Raw genomic sequence first — 19,931 nt, forward strand, 5'->3', positions numbered from 1 at the left:
AATAAATTTATAAATTTTTATGTATGTTTATAATTAATATATGGCATTTCGCTATGTTCCTACGAATAGACGGGTTAGGAACATCAATTGGAAGCAATGCAAAGTATGTATGAAAATTGAATTAAAGGTTTAGTGTGATATTTTGAATTATAATAACTTGTTTAAATTACTAAAATATATATGTGTTTTGTAGTGCCCGATGGCCGATACAACCGGAAGGTGTTGAGTGTGGATATTATATAATGCGATACATGTTTGACATCGTGACAAAATATTCATCTATTGATTATTTGGATGGGATAAGTGAATTTAAATAGAACTATGTATAGTTAAAATAGAGTTAATTTCACTTTTGGTCCTATGACTATTGGGGTGTTGTTAATTTGAGTCCACAACTTTCAAAACTAACAATTTAGTACCGTTACTATTCATTTTTTTTTTATTTTATCAATTTTAGTCAATTCGATCAAATTATTGGTCAATTATTGTCGGAATCCTTTAATTCAGTGTTAAAATGGGAGCTAATTTGTGAACTATTGTTTGAATTAATACAGAGACAGGTGGGATATGGATAAAAATTAGCGACAATTGGTCGTCAATTTGGCAGGAGTGACTAAAATTGATAAAAATTGAATAGTTAAGGAACTAAATTGTTAGTTTTGAAAGTTGTGGACTGAAATTGACAACACTCCAATAATCATAGGACCAAAAGCGAAATTAACTCGTTAAAATATATTTTATTAATTAATATATTTAATAATTTATTAATTAAATTATTTTGAAGGCATTTTTTTATTTTTTTTTATTTTTTATTTTTTCAATCAAGAACTTTGAAAGCCAATAATCTGTACTCTATCAACAAAATAAATGAGATTCGAGAACTATGGGCAAAATACTTCTTGAAAGAGTGCGTGTAACTTTTGTTTTAGATTAAATATTATATTGTGTTGGTAACTTATTATTGTGTTAAAAGTATTGAATTGATATTGTGAAAGTGTGAAGGGTTTCATCAATTTCTTGACATAGAACTGTACAGATTACAATAATTTATACTGAAAACTAGCTATAACCTAATGGGCCCACTGTAACGGGCCTAGGGTTTCAACGCTCCCCCTCAAGCTGGAGAGTATAGATCATAAGCTCCCAGCTTGTTACAAATATATTCAACTCTAGGAGCTCTAAGGGATTTCGTCAAGATATCAGCTAACTGATCTGCAGAATTAACGAAGCTAGTTTTAATACACCCTGACACAATCTTCTCTCTAATGAAGTGACAGTCAACCTCAATGTGTTTAGTCCTCTCATGATAAACAGGATTTGACGCGATGTGTAGACCTGCTTGATTGTCACATATCAACGTCATTTGGGCAACATTGCCACATTGCAATTCTTGTAGTAGGTGTTTAAGCCACATAAGCTCACATGTGGCAAGCGCTATGGCTCGATATTCTGCTTCAGCACTGGACCTAGCAACCACATCCTGCTTCTTACTTTTCCAAGATATGAGATTACCTCCAATGAGAATACAATAACCTGAAGTAGAGCGTCTGTCAAACGGGCAACCAGCCCAATCTGCATCACAATACCCAACAACTTGTGAATGTCCTCTATCTTCGTATACTAAGCCTTGTCCTGGTGCTCTCTTGATATACCTTAGAACACGAACAGCAGCATCCCAATGAGAATCACAAGGTGTCTCAAGAAACTGACTCAACACACTAACTGCGAAGGAGATATCCGGTCGTGTGATCGTGAGATAATTCAGTTTTTCAATTAATCTCCTATATCGCTCTCGGTCAGGCAATGGCTCCCCCTGTCCTGGTAGGAGTTTAACATTCGGATCCATTGGATTATCAACCGGTCTACTGTCCAGCACGCCAGTTTCTTCTAAGATATCCAAAGCATACTTCCTTTGAGAAATAACAACACCACTTCTAGATTGAGCCACTTCAATTCCAAGAAAGTATTTTAGCTTACCCAAATCCTTAGTCTGGAACCGACTAAAGAGATACTCCTTCAACTGAAATATGCCCTCTTGATCACTCCCTGTAATAACAATGTCATCCACATATACTACAAGGTATATGCATTTCTCATTAGAATGACGATAGAAAACAGAATGATCAACTGCACTTCTTGTCATACCAAACTCACACACCACAGAACTAAACCTTCCAAACCAAGCTCGTGGAGATTGCTTTAAACCGTATAAAGAACGGCGAAGTTTACATACCATACCAGACTCCCCCTGAGCAACAAACCCAGGTGGTTGCTCCATATAAACCTCCTCGTGAAGATCACCATGAAGAAAGGCATTCTTGATATCCAGCTGGTGTAAGTCCCAATGATGAATGGCTGCCAAAGACAAAAGTAAACGAACTGAAGCAATTTTAGCAACCGGGGAAAAAGTATTAGTATAATCCAAACCAAAAATCTGAGTATAGCCTTTTGCCACCAGACGAGCCTTAAGACGATCAATTGCGCCATCAGGGCCCACTTTCACCGTATAAATCCATCTACAACCAACCACAGTTTTACCAGGAGGAAGAGGAACCAACTCCCACGTGCCACTAGACTGGAGGGCCTCCATTTCTGTTAACATGGCTTGACGCCAACCTGGATCCGAGAGAGCCTCACGAGTGGATTTGGGTATAGACACAGAAGATAGGTGAGAAAGAAATGCAAAGTAAGGGGACGAGACACGGTGATAACTCAGAAAGGTATATATAGGATGGGGGTTACGAGTAGAACGTGTACCTTTTCGAACAGCAATAGGTGCCTCAGTGAGATCAGCGTCAGATTGCAGTGGAAGTGGTGGAACCGCAGCCGGAGGATCGGACAGTACTGGCAAGTCACTAGGGACCTCAGGAACTGCAGGGCGAGGACGCCGGTGATAAACCTGAAGGGGCGGGTTAAGAGGAGTCGGTTGAGCTGGAGGAACAGTGGACTGGACAAGAGGAAGTGGACCAAGATAAGGTACGGGGAGCACCTCAGAGACAGGGATCGTGTCTCCTGATGAGGACTGGAAAAATGGTGTGGACTCAATAAAGGTGACATCTGCGGACACAAAGTGACGCTTTAGTGCTGGAGAATAACACCTATAACCCTTTTGGACACGGGAATAACCCAAAAAGACACACTTGACTGCTTTAGGATCTAATTTGGATCGACCCGGAGTCATGTCATGAACAAAACAAACACACCCAAAAATACGAGGTTGAATAGGGAAAGGATCAACAGAAGGACACACAATGGAATATGGGGTGTCATTGTTAAGGGCAGAAGATGGCATGCGATTGATCAGGTAACAAGCAGTAAGGATAGCATCAGCCCAGAATTGGGAATGAACATGGGAGTGTAACAACATAGTACGGGCAATTTCTACTAGATGTCTATTCTTACGCTCAGCCACCCCATTCTGCTGAGGTGTGTAAACACATGACCTTTGATGCAATATACCACGAGATGTCATATATGACTGAAAAGGATGAGAGAGATATTCTTTAGCATTATCACTACGCAAAACACGAATGAGTTTGCCAAATTGAGTTTGTATTTCAGCACAAAAAGTTTGAAAAATGTGAAACAATTCAGAACGATCTTTCATAAGGAAAATCCAAGTGCACCTTGAATAATCATCAATAAAGGTTACGAAATAACGAAAACCCAAAATAGAGTTGACACGACAAGGACCCCATATATCTGAATGAACTAAATCAAAGAGGGACGCAGCCCGATTATTGACTCTTCTCGGAAAAGACTGACGTGATTGCTTTCCAAGATGACACGACTCACAATCAAAAGACTCAATAGACAGACCTGGGACCATCCGTTTTAGTTTAGAGAGACTAGGATGACCCAAACGACTATGAATAAGTAAAGGAGACTCTGTAGAGGCAGAAGCAGCAACATCACCACCCCGCATGTAATAGAGGCCCTGTGACTCATTGCCGGTGCCAATCACCTTCCCCGTACTGCGATCCTGCACAACAACCGAATCAGCACAAAAGGTTATGGAACAATTGAGAGTACGGGTAATTTTACTCACAGAGATGAGGTTGAAGGGACTGTTAGGGACATATAAAACAGACTCCAAGGAAAAAGACGATATAGGGGAAGCCTGACCAACACCAATTGCTGGTGTTTGATGACCATTAGCTAAGGTGACCATGGGTAAAGTCTTAGACTTAGACACATTATGCAAAAGAAAAAGGTTATCGGAAATATGATCTGAAGCACCTGAGTCCAATATCCAAGAATTTAGAGTATTGGCGTGTGAAAGACAAACCAAAGATGAAGTACCAGCATTAGGTGTGGAAGATTCAAGGCGGGATGCTGCTTTAAGTTGGAGATACTCTTCATATTCCCTAGAGGTCATCTCAACTGGGGTAGAGGTTGGCTCATGAGTCTGACTCTCGGATGCAGCAGCCTGGACCAGATTAACAGAACGGGGAGGCCGACCATGTAACTTCCAACAACGATCTTTGGTATGACCATCTTTGTGGCAGTATTCACACCGAGGACGTTTGCCACGACGACTACCACCACCACTAGATGGTCCAGAAGGTCCTCTATCCACAGCCCGAGTAGCTAGAACTGATGATTCTCCAATAGGTTCAATCGAGGGAGTTGAGGCAATACGGAGCAGTCTGGCAGCAGCGTCAGTGTAGGTAGGCACACTAGGACTGGATAGAATCTGATCACGTATGTGAACCTGGTCAGGCCGAAGGGTAGCCAAGGTCATCACCATAAAGAACTTATCATACTGCTTCATATGACTGTCTGACGTCTCCTGATACGGAAGTAAATTATGATACTCCTGCTGTAAAGCTTCCATCCGACCCAAGAAATCCTGTGTACTCATATCAGCAGTGGAACGGAAATTAAGCATATTAGATACAAGGGAATATAGCCTTTGGATATCATTAGTATACAATGACTTAGCTTTATTCCACACAACATAACAAGTGTCATAAGACTTGTAAATAAGATATAATTTAGGGTCAATGGATTGCCACAACATATTGCACAATAACGCATCTGACTTCTCCCAATCTGATTTCTTCGATTCTTCAATTTCCCCAACCTTTTTGATTAGATGATCAGACATCCCCTGGCCTTTGAACCAGAGTGTCACAGAAGCAGCCCACGAAGTGTAGTTTTCACTCCCAACCAATTTGTCCATAGTAATGGTGGGATAAGAGGTAAAGGAAGCCATAGAGATTACCCAAAAAGGAAAAAAAAAAACACACTGTCTGTTTTTTTTTTCCTGACCGGCGGCGGAGGCGGTGGCCGGAGAACGGCGGCGGCGGGCGGTGGCGAGGAAAACAGTCAACACTCCCGAAAGCGCCTCCTCGAGACAAATCCAACGGCGGTGGCGGTGTCGCGATCGGAGGCCGGAGGAGAGAGATCTGGCCGGAAAAGTGGGCGGCAGTCCAGCGACGGCGGCGGCGCGTGCGACGGAGATAGGCGACCGGATTCCTGCTATAGGCTCGCGACGACGGTCCGGTAACCCCTGTGGTGTTCGTTTGGAAGAAAAACACCAGGTGGACGTCGGAACAGTGAAATAGTCGCGGCGGCAGAGTGGCTCTGGCAGCAGCAGCGGCGGCGATGACGGTGGGAGGGAAGAAAGAGAATATTTAGGGTTTAGGCTCTGATACCTTGTGAAAGTGTGAAGGGTTTCATCTATTTCTTGACATAGAACTGTACAGATTATAATAATTTATACTGAAAACTAGCTATAACCTAATGGGCCCACTGTAACGGGCCTAGGGTTTCAACAGATATAAAGTATTGTATTGACGATATTATTGTGTTGAAAGTGTATTGATAATATTGTGTTAGTTAATTTGTATTGCATGTGTTGATACTTGATAGTATTTGAGATGCTAATATTGTGTTGTTAGATGAATTATATTCTGTTGATATATAGTGCGTAGATAAATTATATTGTGTCGATATATAGTGTGTTGATAGATATTGTGTTGATATATAGTGCGTTGATAGTTATGAGTTTAACATGCGTTGATATGGATTTTTGAGCTATACAGGAATTTTTTAAAAAATTAGGGCGGGTTTTAAAATAAATAAAATATTTTTTTTAAAAAAAACACCCGCAACCGTTCTTCACCAAGAACGGTCGCGGATGAGATATTTAAAAAAAAAAAAAACAAAATTAACATTTTCTGTGACGGTTTTGTACTAAGAACGATCGGGGAAAGTCACGAATAAATAAATAAATAAATATATGCGACCATTTTTCTGAAAGAATGATAGCGGATGCTCAACATTCCGCGACTGTTTAACAACAATTGTGGAAAGTTCAAGGCTTTTCGCGACCCTAGTATCCGCGACTAGGGCGGTTAATGAACCAAACATAAACGAACGAAGGTTGTTCGTGTTCGTTTGTTAAGAATTTTGGGGTGTTCGTGTTCGTGTTCGTTTGTTAAGGTTTTTGAAAATCTTGTTCGTGTTTGTTTGTTAAGCGTTCATTAGTGTTTGTTAACGTTCGCGAACGTGTTTGTCAACGTTCACGAATGAACGTGTTCGTTAACGTTAACAAAAATATTCACAAACATGTTCGTTAACAAACACGTTCACGAACATGTTGGTTTACGTTCATGAGCACATTCGTGAACCTTTAATAACCAAACACCTGCACATGTTCATGATCACAATTCGTTTATGAACAAGAAATATTCTACATTCATGTTCGCGAACATTATTAAACGAACACTAAACGAGCTTATTCACAAACATTATTAAACGAACACAAACGAGCTTGTTCACGAACATTATTAAACGAACACAAACGAGCTTGTTCATGAACATTATTAAACGAACACAAACGAGCTTGTTCACGATCTCTTAGCAAACGTGCATATAACTGTTCAAGCTCTGTTCGTTTATTAAACGAGCTCTAATTTTTGTTTGTTAATGGTTCATTTACTTTAACAAACGAACATAAACGAAAGCTTACCGAACACGAACACGAACACGAGTAGTTTGCCGAAAGCTTTGTTCGCTAACACCCCTATCCGCGACTGTTGCACAACAGTTGCGCAAAATCCTTTACAACAGTCGCGGATTAGCTATTCTATTATAGTGCTACACTGCTACGACCCGACCTCATGTACAACAATGTTCGTACTGGCATGATCTTATCGCAATATGAGACATGTTGAGTCGGTCTATAATGGATTAAACTAGCCTAGCTATGAGTAACTCGACCCACTTTGCATCTCCACATTTTACTAATAAATTTAATAAGAATTTTTGTAGTCTTCCTGCAACCAATATCCGAAAATGACTTTGAGTGAAGTTCATAAAGTGGTTATAATTGTCAAATGAAAACAATAAGATAAATAAGCATAAATTATGCATATCTAACCGCTTCAAATCAAGAAGGTCATAAACAACTCATACAGAAAGTTAAATTTTGAGACCTTGTAGTTATCAAATCAATTGTTGGGTCAATTTGTGATTACTCCATTTCATATTAGACATTGTTTAAGGAAGACTTTGCCTAAATCACTTAATACAAAGTTAAAGATGATTACAAACCGCCGCTAGTTTACCAATAGGCAATAATTTTCTTAGTTGAAAATTCTAGCTCCATTAGGGAGTATTCCTAAGTAAAAATTGTTTGGTATTATATTAAATAAAGGAGTTTATAAATCATTGGTGAAGAAGACACATTCATTAAATATAAGAATGGGGAAAACGACATTTTAGGTGGATAATTATCCATAACAAATGAAGACAATGAAGTTATTAAGTTAATGAATTAATGCCAACTTATCACAATGCTCCAAGGCATTAACTTGTCATTTTCATTTCTCAGGTCAAATGCCTCTATTTAATCATTCTTTTGCAGATCATAATATTTTATTTCTATGGGGCATTATAATAATTATGTAATAAATATTATATATTGCAATTTTAAAAAAAATATTCAGAAAATCCATGAGCGATGTCAACTATAATTCTTACTATAATTGTGTCAAGCAAATTATCTTAAAAAAAAAAAAAAAAAAGTTAATCCAACATCGTTAGATTGTGGGTAAGCACATTGTTAATACAATACAATTACAAGATTAGAGGATCAATGCTTATATGTATGTGTAATATTAAAGAGTTTTAGGTTAGACATATCTATCAGTTCTTAATGCAATTATAAGGTCAGAAAAATATTTCTTGTATATATATAAGAGCAACATTATCAGTTAGGAATATTATGGGGTTATTGTAAGAGTGATTAGGAAAGAGAATGGGGAAGGGAAAGAAAAAAAAAAGGAAAGAAAAAAATAGAATTTAAAATTAAAAGGAAAATAAAGGTAATCAGAAAGTTAGACGCTGACATGCACACGCCTGGCTTTGGCCTTCAGGCGCGATACGCTTCTAAGAGCATCCTTATCAGTTGAGATTATTTTTCAGTTATTTGTGGGTCTCAGCATCCACCTCATCTCCACCTCATCTTCCACCATCTCATTCAATCACAAAAACCTTCCCCACATCAGTTTTGAGTTATTTCTCAGTTTTTTATGCATCCATCATTTAACTCACTATATTTTAATTATTTTCTCTTACCTACTGGACCCACAAATATACCATACTTTGCAGAAGAAATATTTTTGAAATAACTCCTCTCCACATCAGCTATTAACTTTTGGTGAAGAGAATTCATGTAGAAATAACTCCTAAATAACTACTAGTATGGATACTCTTATCCTAGAAAAAGCGAATCATAAAGAAGGGTCTGGATTAGAAAGCGGCACCGGCAGAGCAATATACACCGTTGATGAAGTAAAGGAGTATCAACGTTGGGTACTTTGTTAAAGTGGGTCCACTGTATTGGGCCGTAAATCACCACTTAATTATATAAAGAAGCCCATTAAAATAGCCCAATAGAAAGCCCAGCACGACATTAGACAGCAATTGAATCTCCGAGACTGAGAGGGAGTGGCGGATGAGATGAGACATGGCTGTTTCGTGTCTATCTCTGTTTCTCTCTCCACCGTCGTCGCCGCCGCCGCCGCCACTTAAAGAGCTTCAACCGTTCACCGCCCACAGCTCTCGTCTCTCACTTCTCTTCCCGGTAACTTCACCATCCCAACTTTCCTCCAAGAGGAGGATTTCCCATTCTCGCCGGAATGGAGGGAGAATCTCTGCTTTCCCGGAGAATTTCCTGCTCTCAGAAGCAGACGCGGTCCTGAATTCCCCGGAAATAGCTTCGACGGCCGATGGTGGAACGTCGTCCGTCATATCAACCCTGCTTTTGATTGCTTTCGCCGGCTTATCCGTTCTCACTGTCGGGGTAAAGTTCATATGTCAACCTTCTTTCACCTGAATTCCAATTTGTTCATACCAAGCTTAGTAGGGATTCTCTGAAAATGTGATGGATGGGCAAACCAAATGTGTTATTTGGTAAATAGTTGTTAGCTTATTGTGTTAGTGAGTTTGACTAGTTGATAATATTACTAATCGTAAAAATGTGTTTGGTAAATTAGTTGTTAGTTGATATTTTCTTAAAAAGTCCATTTGAGAAACTTTTTGAATTTTAACATTTTGGAACAATAAACTGTTACAATAAAATTAATTAATCAAATATTCATATTGATTGTTTAACCAAATCAAACAGCTAACCGTGCTAAAAAAGTCAAAATCAGCCGATAAATTAACTATATTACCAACAAGACCACTTTACATGTTATACTTTCAATTAGAGTTGCCTACCGACTATCTTGGTTTGAGTTAGTTAATTATGAACAACTTAGATTGTTTTTACCTTTTATCGGTTAGATTCACAAAGTGAAATTTATCTTATGCGTACATTCGAATAATTGTTACGGGTTTTTCATTTCACTCAAATGAAATTCTTGATTTTGTGGCCATGAATGTGTTAAATTCAAGATTTTGGTTTCTGGGTTCATGTTTCTTTTTCTTCTTTCAGGTTATCTACATATCTGTAACAGATTACTTGCAGAAAAGGGAGAGTGACAAGTTTGAAAAAGAAGAGGCAGCTAAGAAGAAGAAGAAGAGTGGGAAAAAGGGGAAAGTTGTAAGTAGAGCTAGAGCTGGACCAAGAGGCTTTGGGCAAAAGATTGTTGAAGAAGATGATGATTGATGTTATCAAATTGCAGCCTTTTTACATATGTTTATTCTTCTCTTTGGGCACTCTTTTCCAATGTTCATTCCAATTCAATTCGGTTAATAAAAATACCAGATGTTATATTTAAAAAGAAATTTTGGACTTAACTCGTTTACAACCTACAACTATTACCTGAAATAAATCTCACCTTATGTTTTTAACTGTTAAAAAATCACAAAAAAACATAGTTAACCAACTTAAGACTTAAATTAAGAAAACAACTGACTCAAATTAAAAAAACTAATAAGTCATTCTCACTGAGAATCCATCTTAAAATCTTGAAGTTATTGGTTGCCTCTCCGAAGAAGGCGACTAAAACTTAGTTGCCTTCTCCGGAGAAAGCGACCAAAACCTAGTTGCCTTCTCCGAAAAGGCGACCAATTCTATCCTCTCCGAGACCAAACGACCAAGAATGGTCGCGGGAGAAGGCGACCGCGCCGGTCGCTGGCAGTCGATTTTTTGTGGAAAAGGACGCTGAAACTCTAGTGACTTACAATAACAGGTCACTAACCAATTTTTGAACTTCATTGTAAAATTCAAGGACCTATTTGACCATTTTCCCCAAAATTAATACTTCTAATTAATACTTTCTCCAATCAAACAACTTTTGGGCTTTTAGCATATAAGATTGAGGCATACAAAACATATAACTCAGCATTAAAAGAACATGATAAATACTAAGTAGCATACATGAAAACTCTGGCCAGCCATGCCTAAAACATCATATCTCTCAACATGGTAACATTTGTACAGTCACGTTGATCATATAAAAACTACTATGGCCAGGTTGGTATCATTTTTACATGGTTTATAATAGAAGCTTCACTTCCTCTGCAACAGCCATCAGAATATGTAACAGCCTGGCTTTTAGCTTTACTTAGTTCTGTGTATAGAGACTTCTTTAAGCTACATAATGTACAGATCTCTAGTAGGAGCAACAACTTTATTTGCAATCACAGATCACGGAACAAGGGCACGGAGGAGCCAGAGAACTAGGTATCGAGAAAAGAAAGGGAGAGAGGCAGCTCAAACTAGCCTCGGTTAGCTGTACATCTTTCTTTTCTATGAAGATCTATGCGGGATTTGGAGTCTGAGCAGCCATTCTCCTTTCTGCATTCAAGACGAAGAAAGTAATAATTAGCAATGTTGAAAAAATCGCTAGCCCTCTAGGCACCTGGGGAGCGCCTAGGAGGCCGACCGCAGAGCGCCTAGCGCCTAGGCGCCAATTAGGCACCAGGGGAGCGCCTAGGAGCCCGACTGCCTAGCGCCTAGGCGCCGATTCGCAATTTTTGCAACACTGATAATTAGGGAGTGCTGCATGTCTACAACGTCCTGAAGAAAAGACGAGAGTGAGCGAGAAGGGAAGAAGAATTACTCACCCCCGGCAGCAACGAGTTTCTCAACACGTGCAACAATGTGCTTCCCGTAGGTGTATTTCTTCAATGCATTCAAGTGGACTTTTATGCGTGAAAGGATCAGTTCACGCTCCTGATCACTGCAAGTTTCCAAAACTTTTTGTACGACGTAATTTGCAAACTGATCTTTCATCATCGCCTACACAAAAAAAAAAAAATATGGGTAATTCATACACCCGGTCAAGGTCATACTTTATCAAATCATCAAGGACGGCAGCCTCTAAATATAATTGTTTTCAGCCATGAAACAACAATGGCAGCCGATGATTATGAAACATACGGGAATTGGCAAAGAATAATGAAAGCAGAATGAAATTGACAAACCTGAAGTGGCTCATTTTCATCAGTTGTGCCAAGCATCTCATTCACGAGAAGTTGTCTTTCACTAGCATTACCGAATGTCAAGCATTTCTCTACAACATTTGAAGCGAACTTCTGCTGGCTCATCTGAACAATGTTACCAGCTAATTCCTTAATAATAGTAGACCTCTCATGCGGCTTTCCATGCTCCAGTACATGCTGTTACAGTTGTTCGGTTTATTAAGGAAAAAAAAAAAAATTGTAAGTCAAGTGAGTATAGGAGCATTCTGAACACAGGAGTACCATTCTCACATCAAAACGAGGTTGACTACAAAAGCATGTTTAACATAGAAGATTAAATTACCACTACTAAATAGGTGCGCTTAATTCTTATAAATACATATTTTGTAAAGTAGCCTCCATACCTGTACAACATAATTACCATACTGATCCTGTGCCAATGTGCTTACAGATCCTAGAATCTCTTCCATGACTTTACTTTGGGTTTGTGGATCGTTGCAGTGTTCTAGTACTCTCTGCCAAATAAAGAAATTTATTTCAGCAAAATAGTAAATCTATTACAAAACGCAACCAGAGGCCATTATCCTTCTACCTGTATTACTCGACATCCATATGGATGAGTAGATAGCGTCACAACTTGACCAAAAAATGTTGAAACAATAAATTGAATGTGATCTTCTGGCACACATTCAATACACTTCTGGATGACATGATTCCCATTCTGATCACGTACACAACGCATGACATGATCATCGAGCTCCTCAACCATCTTAATCTTCTGGTCCACATCAACTACTTCTATTGCCTGTTCGATAGCAAAATATTATTATCAATGCAACTTGAATATTAAAATCAAATAGCATGTTTGGTCAAGTTATCCCCATAATTCAGTAAAACAAGAAACATAAGAGAACCAACAGAAAACTAAAACTCTAGCAAAGCCATATACTTGATTGTTTACATTATTCTAAAAAGTAATATAATATTTATATTCAACGATACATCCAACAATTTCAAAGACGCCCTTTACAGGCAAGTGCATCTTGCAATACTGCTTGCTGTACCTTCTGGATCACTCGACAGCCATACATTTGAAGGCTTAATGTTAATACACTCCCAAAGAGCTTGTTAGCTAGTTCTCTCCTCTGAGTTGCCATTCCATGTTCAAAAAACTGAAATAAAATATTGATAGTTACAGCAACTTTAATTAATATAGTAAGAGCTAATCAATAATACATATTCCATAGAATCCAAGAAGAGGAATACTACATACCTTTTGGATTACATAGTTACCAAAGACATCAGTCACCAATGTAATTGCATGAGGAATAATTTCCTGGAAAACCATGCTTTTCTCTTCTGCTGTGGCAGTCTCTAATTTTTGCTGAATGAATCGGCTCCCGTATTGGTCAGCACTGGTCATAAAACAAACAAATATGTTGGTGCTGAATAACTAAGGCTCAATCCCTATTATATAAAAGAGTTACACACCTGAACTCAACAACATGACCAGCAATCTCTGATAGCTCAAAACATTTAGTTTTATTGCTCTTGAACTCTTCCAGGAGAGAGGATGGAAAACTGGTTTCCATGTTATCTAAGTTCCAGGAGCCTCCAACACTTGCACCTAAATTTCTCAATCCTCCAGAAAATCTCATACTATGATCACTGTGCCTCATAGGACTTCCAGGTCCTATAGGAGAGTTTGCCAATGGACTCCCGGGATATGAGAAACCTACACCAAATGCAGGATTCCCATAGTAGCCATGATGATTAGAACCCATGCTTTTGCTATTCAATGGAACACCATACTGTGATTTCTGAGGAGATAGCATGTTGCCAACATAAGCTTTCTGAAGCAAGTCCATATATGAATTGCCCATATAGCTCCGATCCATGGAAGGATCATTAAGTGCTGCAAACTGAACTAAGTACTGAGCATATAGTGGATCCATAAATTGTGCCTGCAAAGCACCACCAGCCATCTGATTTCCCATCCTACCAAGGTACTGCTCAGATGCAGCAGCATTCAAATTTACACCACCCAACATTCTTGAGTCCATTCCCGGAACACCCATAGCAGATGCTGCTGCAGCATTTTCAAATAAGGGTGGAAGATTAAAGTTGCCATGCTGACTCGACATTGGATTGGCAGAATTGCCACTCAACCCATAACTTGAATATGGTGTATTGGAACTGTCCAAATTCAGGTGATGAGAAAGTAAGCCAGCTCCACCATTGAGCGTTGAAGTAGGAGATCCTTTTAGGTATGAGTTATTAGAGTTAACAGTAGATTTGTGAAGGTCAGATTGGAGAATAGAACTATGAAGGTCATCAACGTTGCTAGCACCGGCCTCAGTGTATTGTGCTCTAGTCTGCTGAGAAGCAGAAGGAATATTATAATGTGCAGATTCAGATTTCTTCAAGTAAGCATGCTGTTTTGCATTACTCTGACTACCTGCAAAGTTAAATAGATCATCCACACTGTCACCACTATTATTTCCAATACAAGAAAAGCAATTATATTCAGCTACCATACCATTTGAAAGGTTCATACTAGACAAAGCAGCAACCAGATCTGTGGGCCCATTTGTATGAGAAGTGACACCATTAAATGTTTTTGGACTATTAATACTTTTTTTCTCTGATGTAACAATCCTCCCACCACCAATAGGAGTAATGCAAGGACTAGGAGCAGTAGCAACACGTTGAGCATCGGGAGTGGTGCTTCTTGACAATGAAGCACCCACAACAGCAGCATATGAATATGATGAGGCCGGTCCTACATGTTGAACAGATGAACCCTGGGCATTTGCTGCAGACCTTAATGGGTCTAAGGATGAAATGTCATGACGAAGGTGAGAAATATCAGGTTCTGCAGAATTCAAGTTATCATCGCTAGCATCAAATGCATTACGGCTTGCTGGGCGTGAAAGGCGACCACCAGATGCAGGAACACGGTTCAAATCATTCTACATGAACCACAAGTAAACAAGCCAAAATGATAATTGAGCATTGACCATTCTCAAGACAAATAGACAATAATTAAAGAACAAAATAACGCCCTAATGCAATTTGTCAAGAAAAAGAAATGCTCAAGGCAGGCAAATTGCAAACAATCCAATATGGTTGCCCACAATCTACCTATATAACTGTTTAAAAACAATAGGCAAATGCTTAAGAAGTCCTTACTTGGAAAAAAAAAATTATAAGTTAAACACTGATGGGCAAACAAAAGTATTTCCTTGGAGAAAAAAAAAAAGAAGCAATGCTTTGTTCAGGAAACCAAATAAGAATAAATGCATATATATTTTCCAATAATTATTTGAGACCAAATATACCTCTCATCTGTTATATGATAATATACTGGAACAAATAAAAGTCCATCAACATCAACCAACCCACCCAATAAGATGTACCAAGAATATATATGTATATATGCCAGGCCATGATAAATACAAATTTTCAAGCACAAATAATTGGCTGGAATTAATCAAAATCCAAAAAACTACTAAGCAATCTATTTTAGTTTGGTCAAACAAAACAGCCTTATACAATACAACAATCAAACAGGCAAAAGATCAAGCAAAGTTGCTTAGCATCCCTCTGCAACATTCACCAACTAAAAAAAAAAGTGGCTGGACAGAGACAGGAACTTCCAAGCAACAAATATACCCCCTAATTCACATTTCAAAGCATCAAATGGTGAAACTCAATCTGTGTACCTAAAACATTCAATAGTAAAACAGAAATTAGACATAGATAAAGACATATAACTGTTCATATATGCACCTGAAATATCTCAGCAATGCTCTTTTGTTTGGTACCCAATTCTAATCCCTGCAAACCAATCAGCCCATCCCCACCCCACTCAACTGAACCCTGTAATTTGTCTGATTCATTCTCAGTCTCCTCTTTCTTTGAGTTAAATCCTGGTGGCATGGAAAATAGTGACCTACCAACCATGGCACCATCATTCTTGTTTACTTTCCTCCTATCCCCTATTGCAGAGTTCCCTCCTTGTAAGCGCTGTGCAAACCTCCAATCCTCTTTGGACATCAGAGGAGGAGGCAACCTAGGGTTCAGATTCACATTAGCATAATAGTAAGACAAGTAAGCAGGGTCTGACCTAAGCTCCTCTTCTGATATGAAACCATTCCCATTTTTGTTCCGCGCAAATTCCTGAATGGTGGAGCTCCCTCCAACGCCACTGCTACCACCTCCAGCACCATGTTTAAACAAACCACCAACTGCAGTAAAAGAACCCTCCACAGTAGGAGGAGCTGAGCCACTTCTATATAAATTAAGTTCCTTTTCAAGATCATCAGCCTCTTGACGACGATGTTCAGAAAGTAAAAGCCCTATCTCCTTCTCAAAATCATCTCCAAACGAGTTTTCATTGTTTCCCATCATTGGCCTCCTACTGAATTCAGATAACATATTCACAAGCTCAGCAAATTCACCAATTACTCAAAATCCCACAGCCAACACCACTAACCCTAAAAACGACAGAAAAGGGGCTATGAAACCAACAACTCTGTAATCTGAACCCTAAAATAATCAAGACTCACATGTAAAAACCTAAAAATCAGGACTTTCAGCTCATAAAATCCAATCTTCGATTATACAAACTTTAATATATGTTGGTTTTCTAAGTAAAAATTATGAACCCTCTGTGATCAAACATCTAAGAAGCATAAAAATCACTTATTTTGCTTAAATTACTGCAAATGGTTGAACAATGCAAAAACAATGGAATTTCAAAAAAGAGGCTTGATAAACCAGAGAGCGCAGAACTGATACAGAGTGGGAACCGCTCTGAAGGGTGTAGTAGGGTTAAGTTGAGAGAAAGATCAAGCCGGCGGCGATTGTTCTTGCGGAGAACCCCCTAGGGTTTTGTTTTTCAACTACTTTGAGAAGAGAATCAATATAGTAACTACGGAGTATTTTATATATTTCTGTGCGTAAAAGAAATTTCGAGATTTATTCACTTTTAGGAAATTTGCATTTATTTTGTTGCGGAAATTAATGGTTTACCCTAATTAGAAAATTATTCCAACTTTATCCTTATTATAAGTTTATAACTAATCCTTATATAATACTAGTTCTTTTACGCACTTTGTGCGAATGAGATAATGCCCAATAATTATTTTTAAATAAGTATTCCAAAGTATATCAATGCAATATTATATAGGAGATTTTCATGCATATGTAAATAAATGTTGAATTTGTTTATTTAAATCGGTAATTTAAAGTATATAAATGCAAGATAATATATGAGAGATTGATTATAATTGTCACTAAAATAAATGTTTGCAACTTTGTAATAACGCTAGTCTAAATATTTAGTTTTAAAGCGATAGTCTAAATAAATACTACTTTTGATTTAAATTTCTCTAATTCTTCTTAATTCTTTTTCGGGTAGCATTGTTATTGTTTTCATCTTCAGTACATGTCCTCTTTTTTTCTTTATTGGTAGTGTTTCATATGCAATTAGGTTACTGGTAGCAGCATAGATGGATTCATCATGCAATGAGATTATGGTGTAGGAAGTTTTAGATTTACCTTGCTGTGTATATGACTGAAATTTTAGTTGTAATATGAACTCTTTAGTGTACAAACACCTATTGATATTTAGTAGTGGTAGTTTTTTTCCTACATGTTTCATGTGTTGTGAGATGTGTGTCCCAGGTTATCATGTGAAAGTATTGAACGAAATATTAATATTTATTATATTTGTATAAAATACTTGGTAAATAAATAAATAAATAAATATATATATATATATATATATATATATATATATATATATATATATATATATAACATGTTTTGTATTATAACTTTGATATTTAATTACAAGATAATGTAAAATAGAAGACAATGAACAATGTAGCAAATATAATAAATTAATAAATTTGAAGGTAAGGAATCTTTGAATTGTAGAAAATAAAGATAATATAACGAATGAAATTATATTTGATCAACAACTTTGTAGTTAGGCCGCGCAGGTCTGACAATGATGTAAGAACATTGTTCGATAAAAAAAATAATAGTATAATATTAGTAATGTAATGTACAATTGTACCATTATAAAAAAATACAAAAAAAAACTATTAATACCATAATGGCCTAAATCATTCCAATAATACAAAAGCATAATTGAAATATTAAGTTTTGTTCTAAATAATCAGAAGAAGATCAATTTAAAAAAAAAAAAAAAAAAAAAAAAAAAAACTTAACATAAATTTGTTTTTTTTTTTAATAAAAAAATTCAAGAAAATCAAATAATTTTAAAGTAGTTCATGATTTATAATATTTGATGCTCAACTTTAAATGCTATGTATTTAGTCGAGCTAATTATTTGACCAAAGTTTATGTTAAATTTTATATTATATATTTTTTTAATACATTTTAACATATTCATAATATATGTTTAACAATTATGTCAATTATACTTGGGATGAGGTTCGAACCTAAAAATTTATATAAATTAAGAGTATGTTAAGAATAATAAATAGTTAACGGAATATATGTTTAACAATTATGTCAATTATACTTGGGATGGGGTTCGAACCTAAGACCTTATATAAATTAAGAGTATGTTAAGAATAATAAATAGTTAACGGAATATTCCGTTACTAAAGTTTAAACTAACGGAATTTAGGGTTATTTAAGGGAAGAAAATAATATAATAGAGGGTAAATAAGGAAAATCATTAAAAGATACTAAAATCAAAATAATATGAACCATTCATTTTAAGAAACAATTAGTACCGACATTTTTTTTGTTCCAGTTAAGGGCCTAACATTATTCGCTCTTATTAGATTTGTAGATTGTAGAATTTAGGGTTATTTAAGGGAAGAAAATAATATAATAGAGGGTAAATAAGGAAAATCATTAAAAGATACTAAAATCAAAATAATATGAACCATTCATTTTAAGAAACAATTAGTACCGACATTTTTTTTGTTCCAGTTAAGGGCCTAACATTATTCGCTCTTATTAGATTTGTAGATATCTATCTAACTATCTATCTATCTATACTTTATATAAAAACAAAATCATTAACTTAACTTTCCGTTCAAAATTCTCAAATTTTAATATATTATTTTCTACTTTACTATGCTTACTATAATTCTACATTAAAATTCATATTTTAATATTATAAAATAGTGTAATACAATTACTAATATAATATATTATTGCATACTTTTTCTATTCGTACTATAATTCTACATTAAAATTTTTATTATAATAATATAAAATAGTGTAATACAATTCGTAATAAAATATATTCTTTTCTACTTTTCTATTCGTACTATAATTCTATATTAAAATTCATATTTGTAATACAATAGGACAATATTAAAACACTATTATAATACTTCATGTGTGACAAATAAATCTGGCAGTACAAATCTACCATACTAATAAGAGCCTAAGAGAGTTAGGTAGAAAAAATGACGGTCAAATTTTTTAATTAAATTAATGGCTGAGATTGATCATATTTTAATTTTTCTTTAAGACTTTCTAATTTATCCTTATGAATATGATTATCCGTTAACTTTTCCGTTAAATATTATGTTTTCTGTTAATTTCTGTTAGTTCACCGTTAACTTATTCATTGATTTCAATAAGAAAGGTCTTAGGTTCGAACCACATCCCAATCAAAGTTGGCATAATTAGTACTCTATTTTACTCTTATTAAATTAAAATAATAATTTAGTAGCTACAACAAAAAAATAATACATATGCATTTCTTTAATTTAGAATTATGTATCTACAATGTCTTTATTCAAAAAAAAAAAAAATTTATTCATTATTTATAAAAAAAAAATAAGAGAAATAATTTCATTAGTTGTATTGTCTTTATTTTTGTCCAATATAAAAATTCTTTACATTCAAATTCATCAATTGATTATATTCGCTACATTGTCCCTACAATGTCTTTATTTTAAAAAAAAAATCATTATCAATAAATTCATTAAGAGAAATAATTTTATTAGTTATATTGTCTTTATTTTTCTCCAATGTAAAAATTC

General features: G+C 36.2%; 2 protein-coding genes across 4 annotated transcripts; one reads left to right on the plus strand and one right to left on the minus strand.

Moving 5' to 3' along the window:
- The first annotated feature begins 8,930 nt into the window (after positions 1-8,930).
- LOC109173579 lies at positions 8,931-10,245 on the plus strand. The gene is made up of 2 exons (XM_019322821.1): positions 8,931-9,316; positions 9,953-10,245. The coding sequence occupies exons 1-2, from the start codon at positions 8,981-8,983 to the stop codon at positions 10,124-10,126; spliced, it is 510 nt and encodes a 169-aa protein (XP_019178366.1). The 5' UTR covers positions 8,931-8,980; the 3' UTR covers positions 10,127-10,245.
- A 533-nt stretch (positions 10,246-10,778) lies between these two features.
- Positions 10,779-16,815, minus strand: LOC109173773 (pumilio homolog 1-like). Of its 3 annotated transcripts, none has more exons than XR_002052961.1 (10): positions 15,679-16,814; positions 14,426-14,858; positions 13,378-14,344; positions 13,160-13,301; positions 12,951-13,058; positions 12,479-12,691; positions 12,291-12,401; positions 11,890-12,084; positions 11,459-11,704; positions 10,779-11,291 (listed from the first exon to the last, which is right to left on the minus strand). XR_002052961.1 is itself a non-coding variant. In XM_019323071.1 (10 exons), exons 1-10 carry the CDS (start codon positions 16,324-16,326, stop codon positions 11,223-11,225), a joined length of 3,030 nt encoding a protein of 1,009 aa, XP_019178616.1. In that variant the 5' UTR covers positions 16,327-16,813; the 3' UTR covers positions 10,779-11,222. The 3 variants fall into 3 exon arrangements, 2 of the variants coding, with proteins under 2 accessions (XP_019178616.1, XP_019178615.1); XM_019323071.1 differs by having other exon boundaries at positions 10,779-11,260; positions 11,530-11,704; positions 15,679-16,813; XM_019323070.1 differs by having other exon boundaries at positions 10,779-11,260; positions 11,530-11,704; positions 13,378-14,858; positions 15,679-16,815.
- Positions 16,816-19,931: the final 3,116 nt, after the last annotated feature.

The sequence above is a fragment of the Ipomoea nil genome, unplaced genomic scaffold (genome assembly GCF_001879475.1).
Source record: "Ipomoea nil cultivar Tokyo-kokei standard unplaced genomic scaffold, Asagao_1.1 scaffold0482, whole genome shotgun sequence".
NCBI lineage: Eukaryota > Viridiplantae > Streptophyta > Magnoliopsida > Solanales > Convolvulaceae > Ipomoea > Ipomoea nil.

What these genes read in the sequence shown, in the direction of transcription:
- LOC109173579 (XM_019322821.1), top strand. Translation starts at nt 8,981, where the DNA reads ATGGCTGTTTCGTGTCTATCTCTGTTTCTCTCTCCACCGTCGTCGCCG. An exon ending in TATCCGTTCTCACTGTCGGG is followed by an intron (nt 9,317 to 9,952) that starts GTAAAGTTCATA and finishes TTCTTCTTTCAG; the next exon opens with GTTATCTACATATCTGTAAC.
- LOC109173773 (XM_019323070.1), bottom strand. Translation starts at nt 16,326, where the DNA reads ATGTTATCTGAATTCAGTAGGAGGCCAATGATGGGAAACAATGAAAAC. An exon ending in ATGGTAATTATGTTGTACAG is followed by an intron (nt 12,085 to 12,290) that starts GTATGGAGGCTA and finishes CAACTGTAACAG; the next exon opens with CATGTACTGGAGCATGGAAA. An exon ending in ATGAAAATGAGCCACTTCAG is followed by an intron (nt 11,705 to 11,889) that starts GTTTGTCAATTT and finishes TTTTTTGTGTAG; the next exon opens with GCGATGATGAAAGATCAGTT.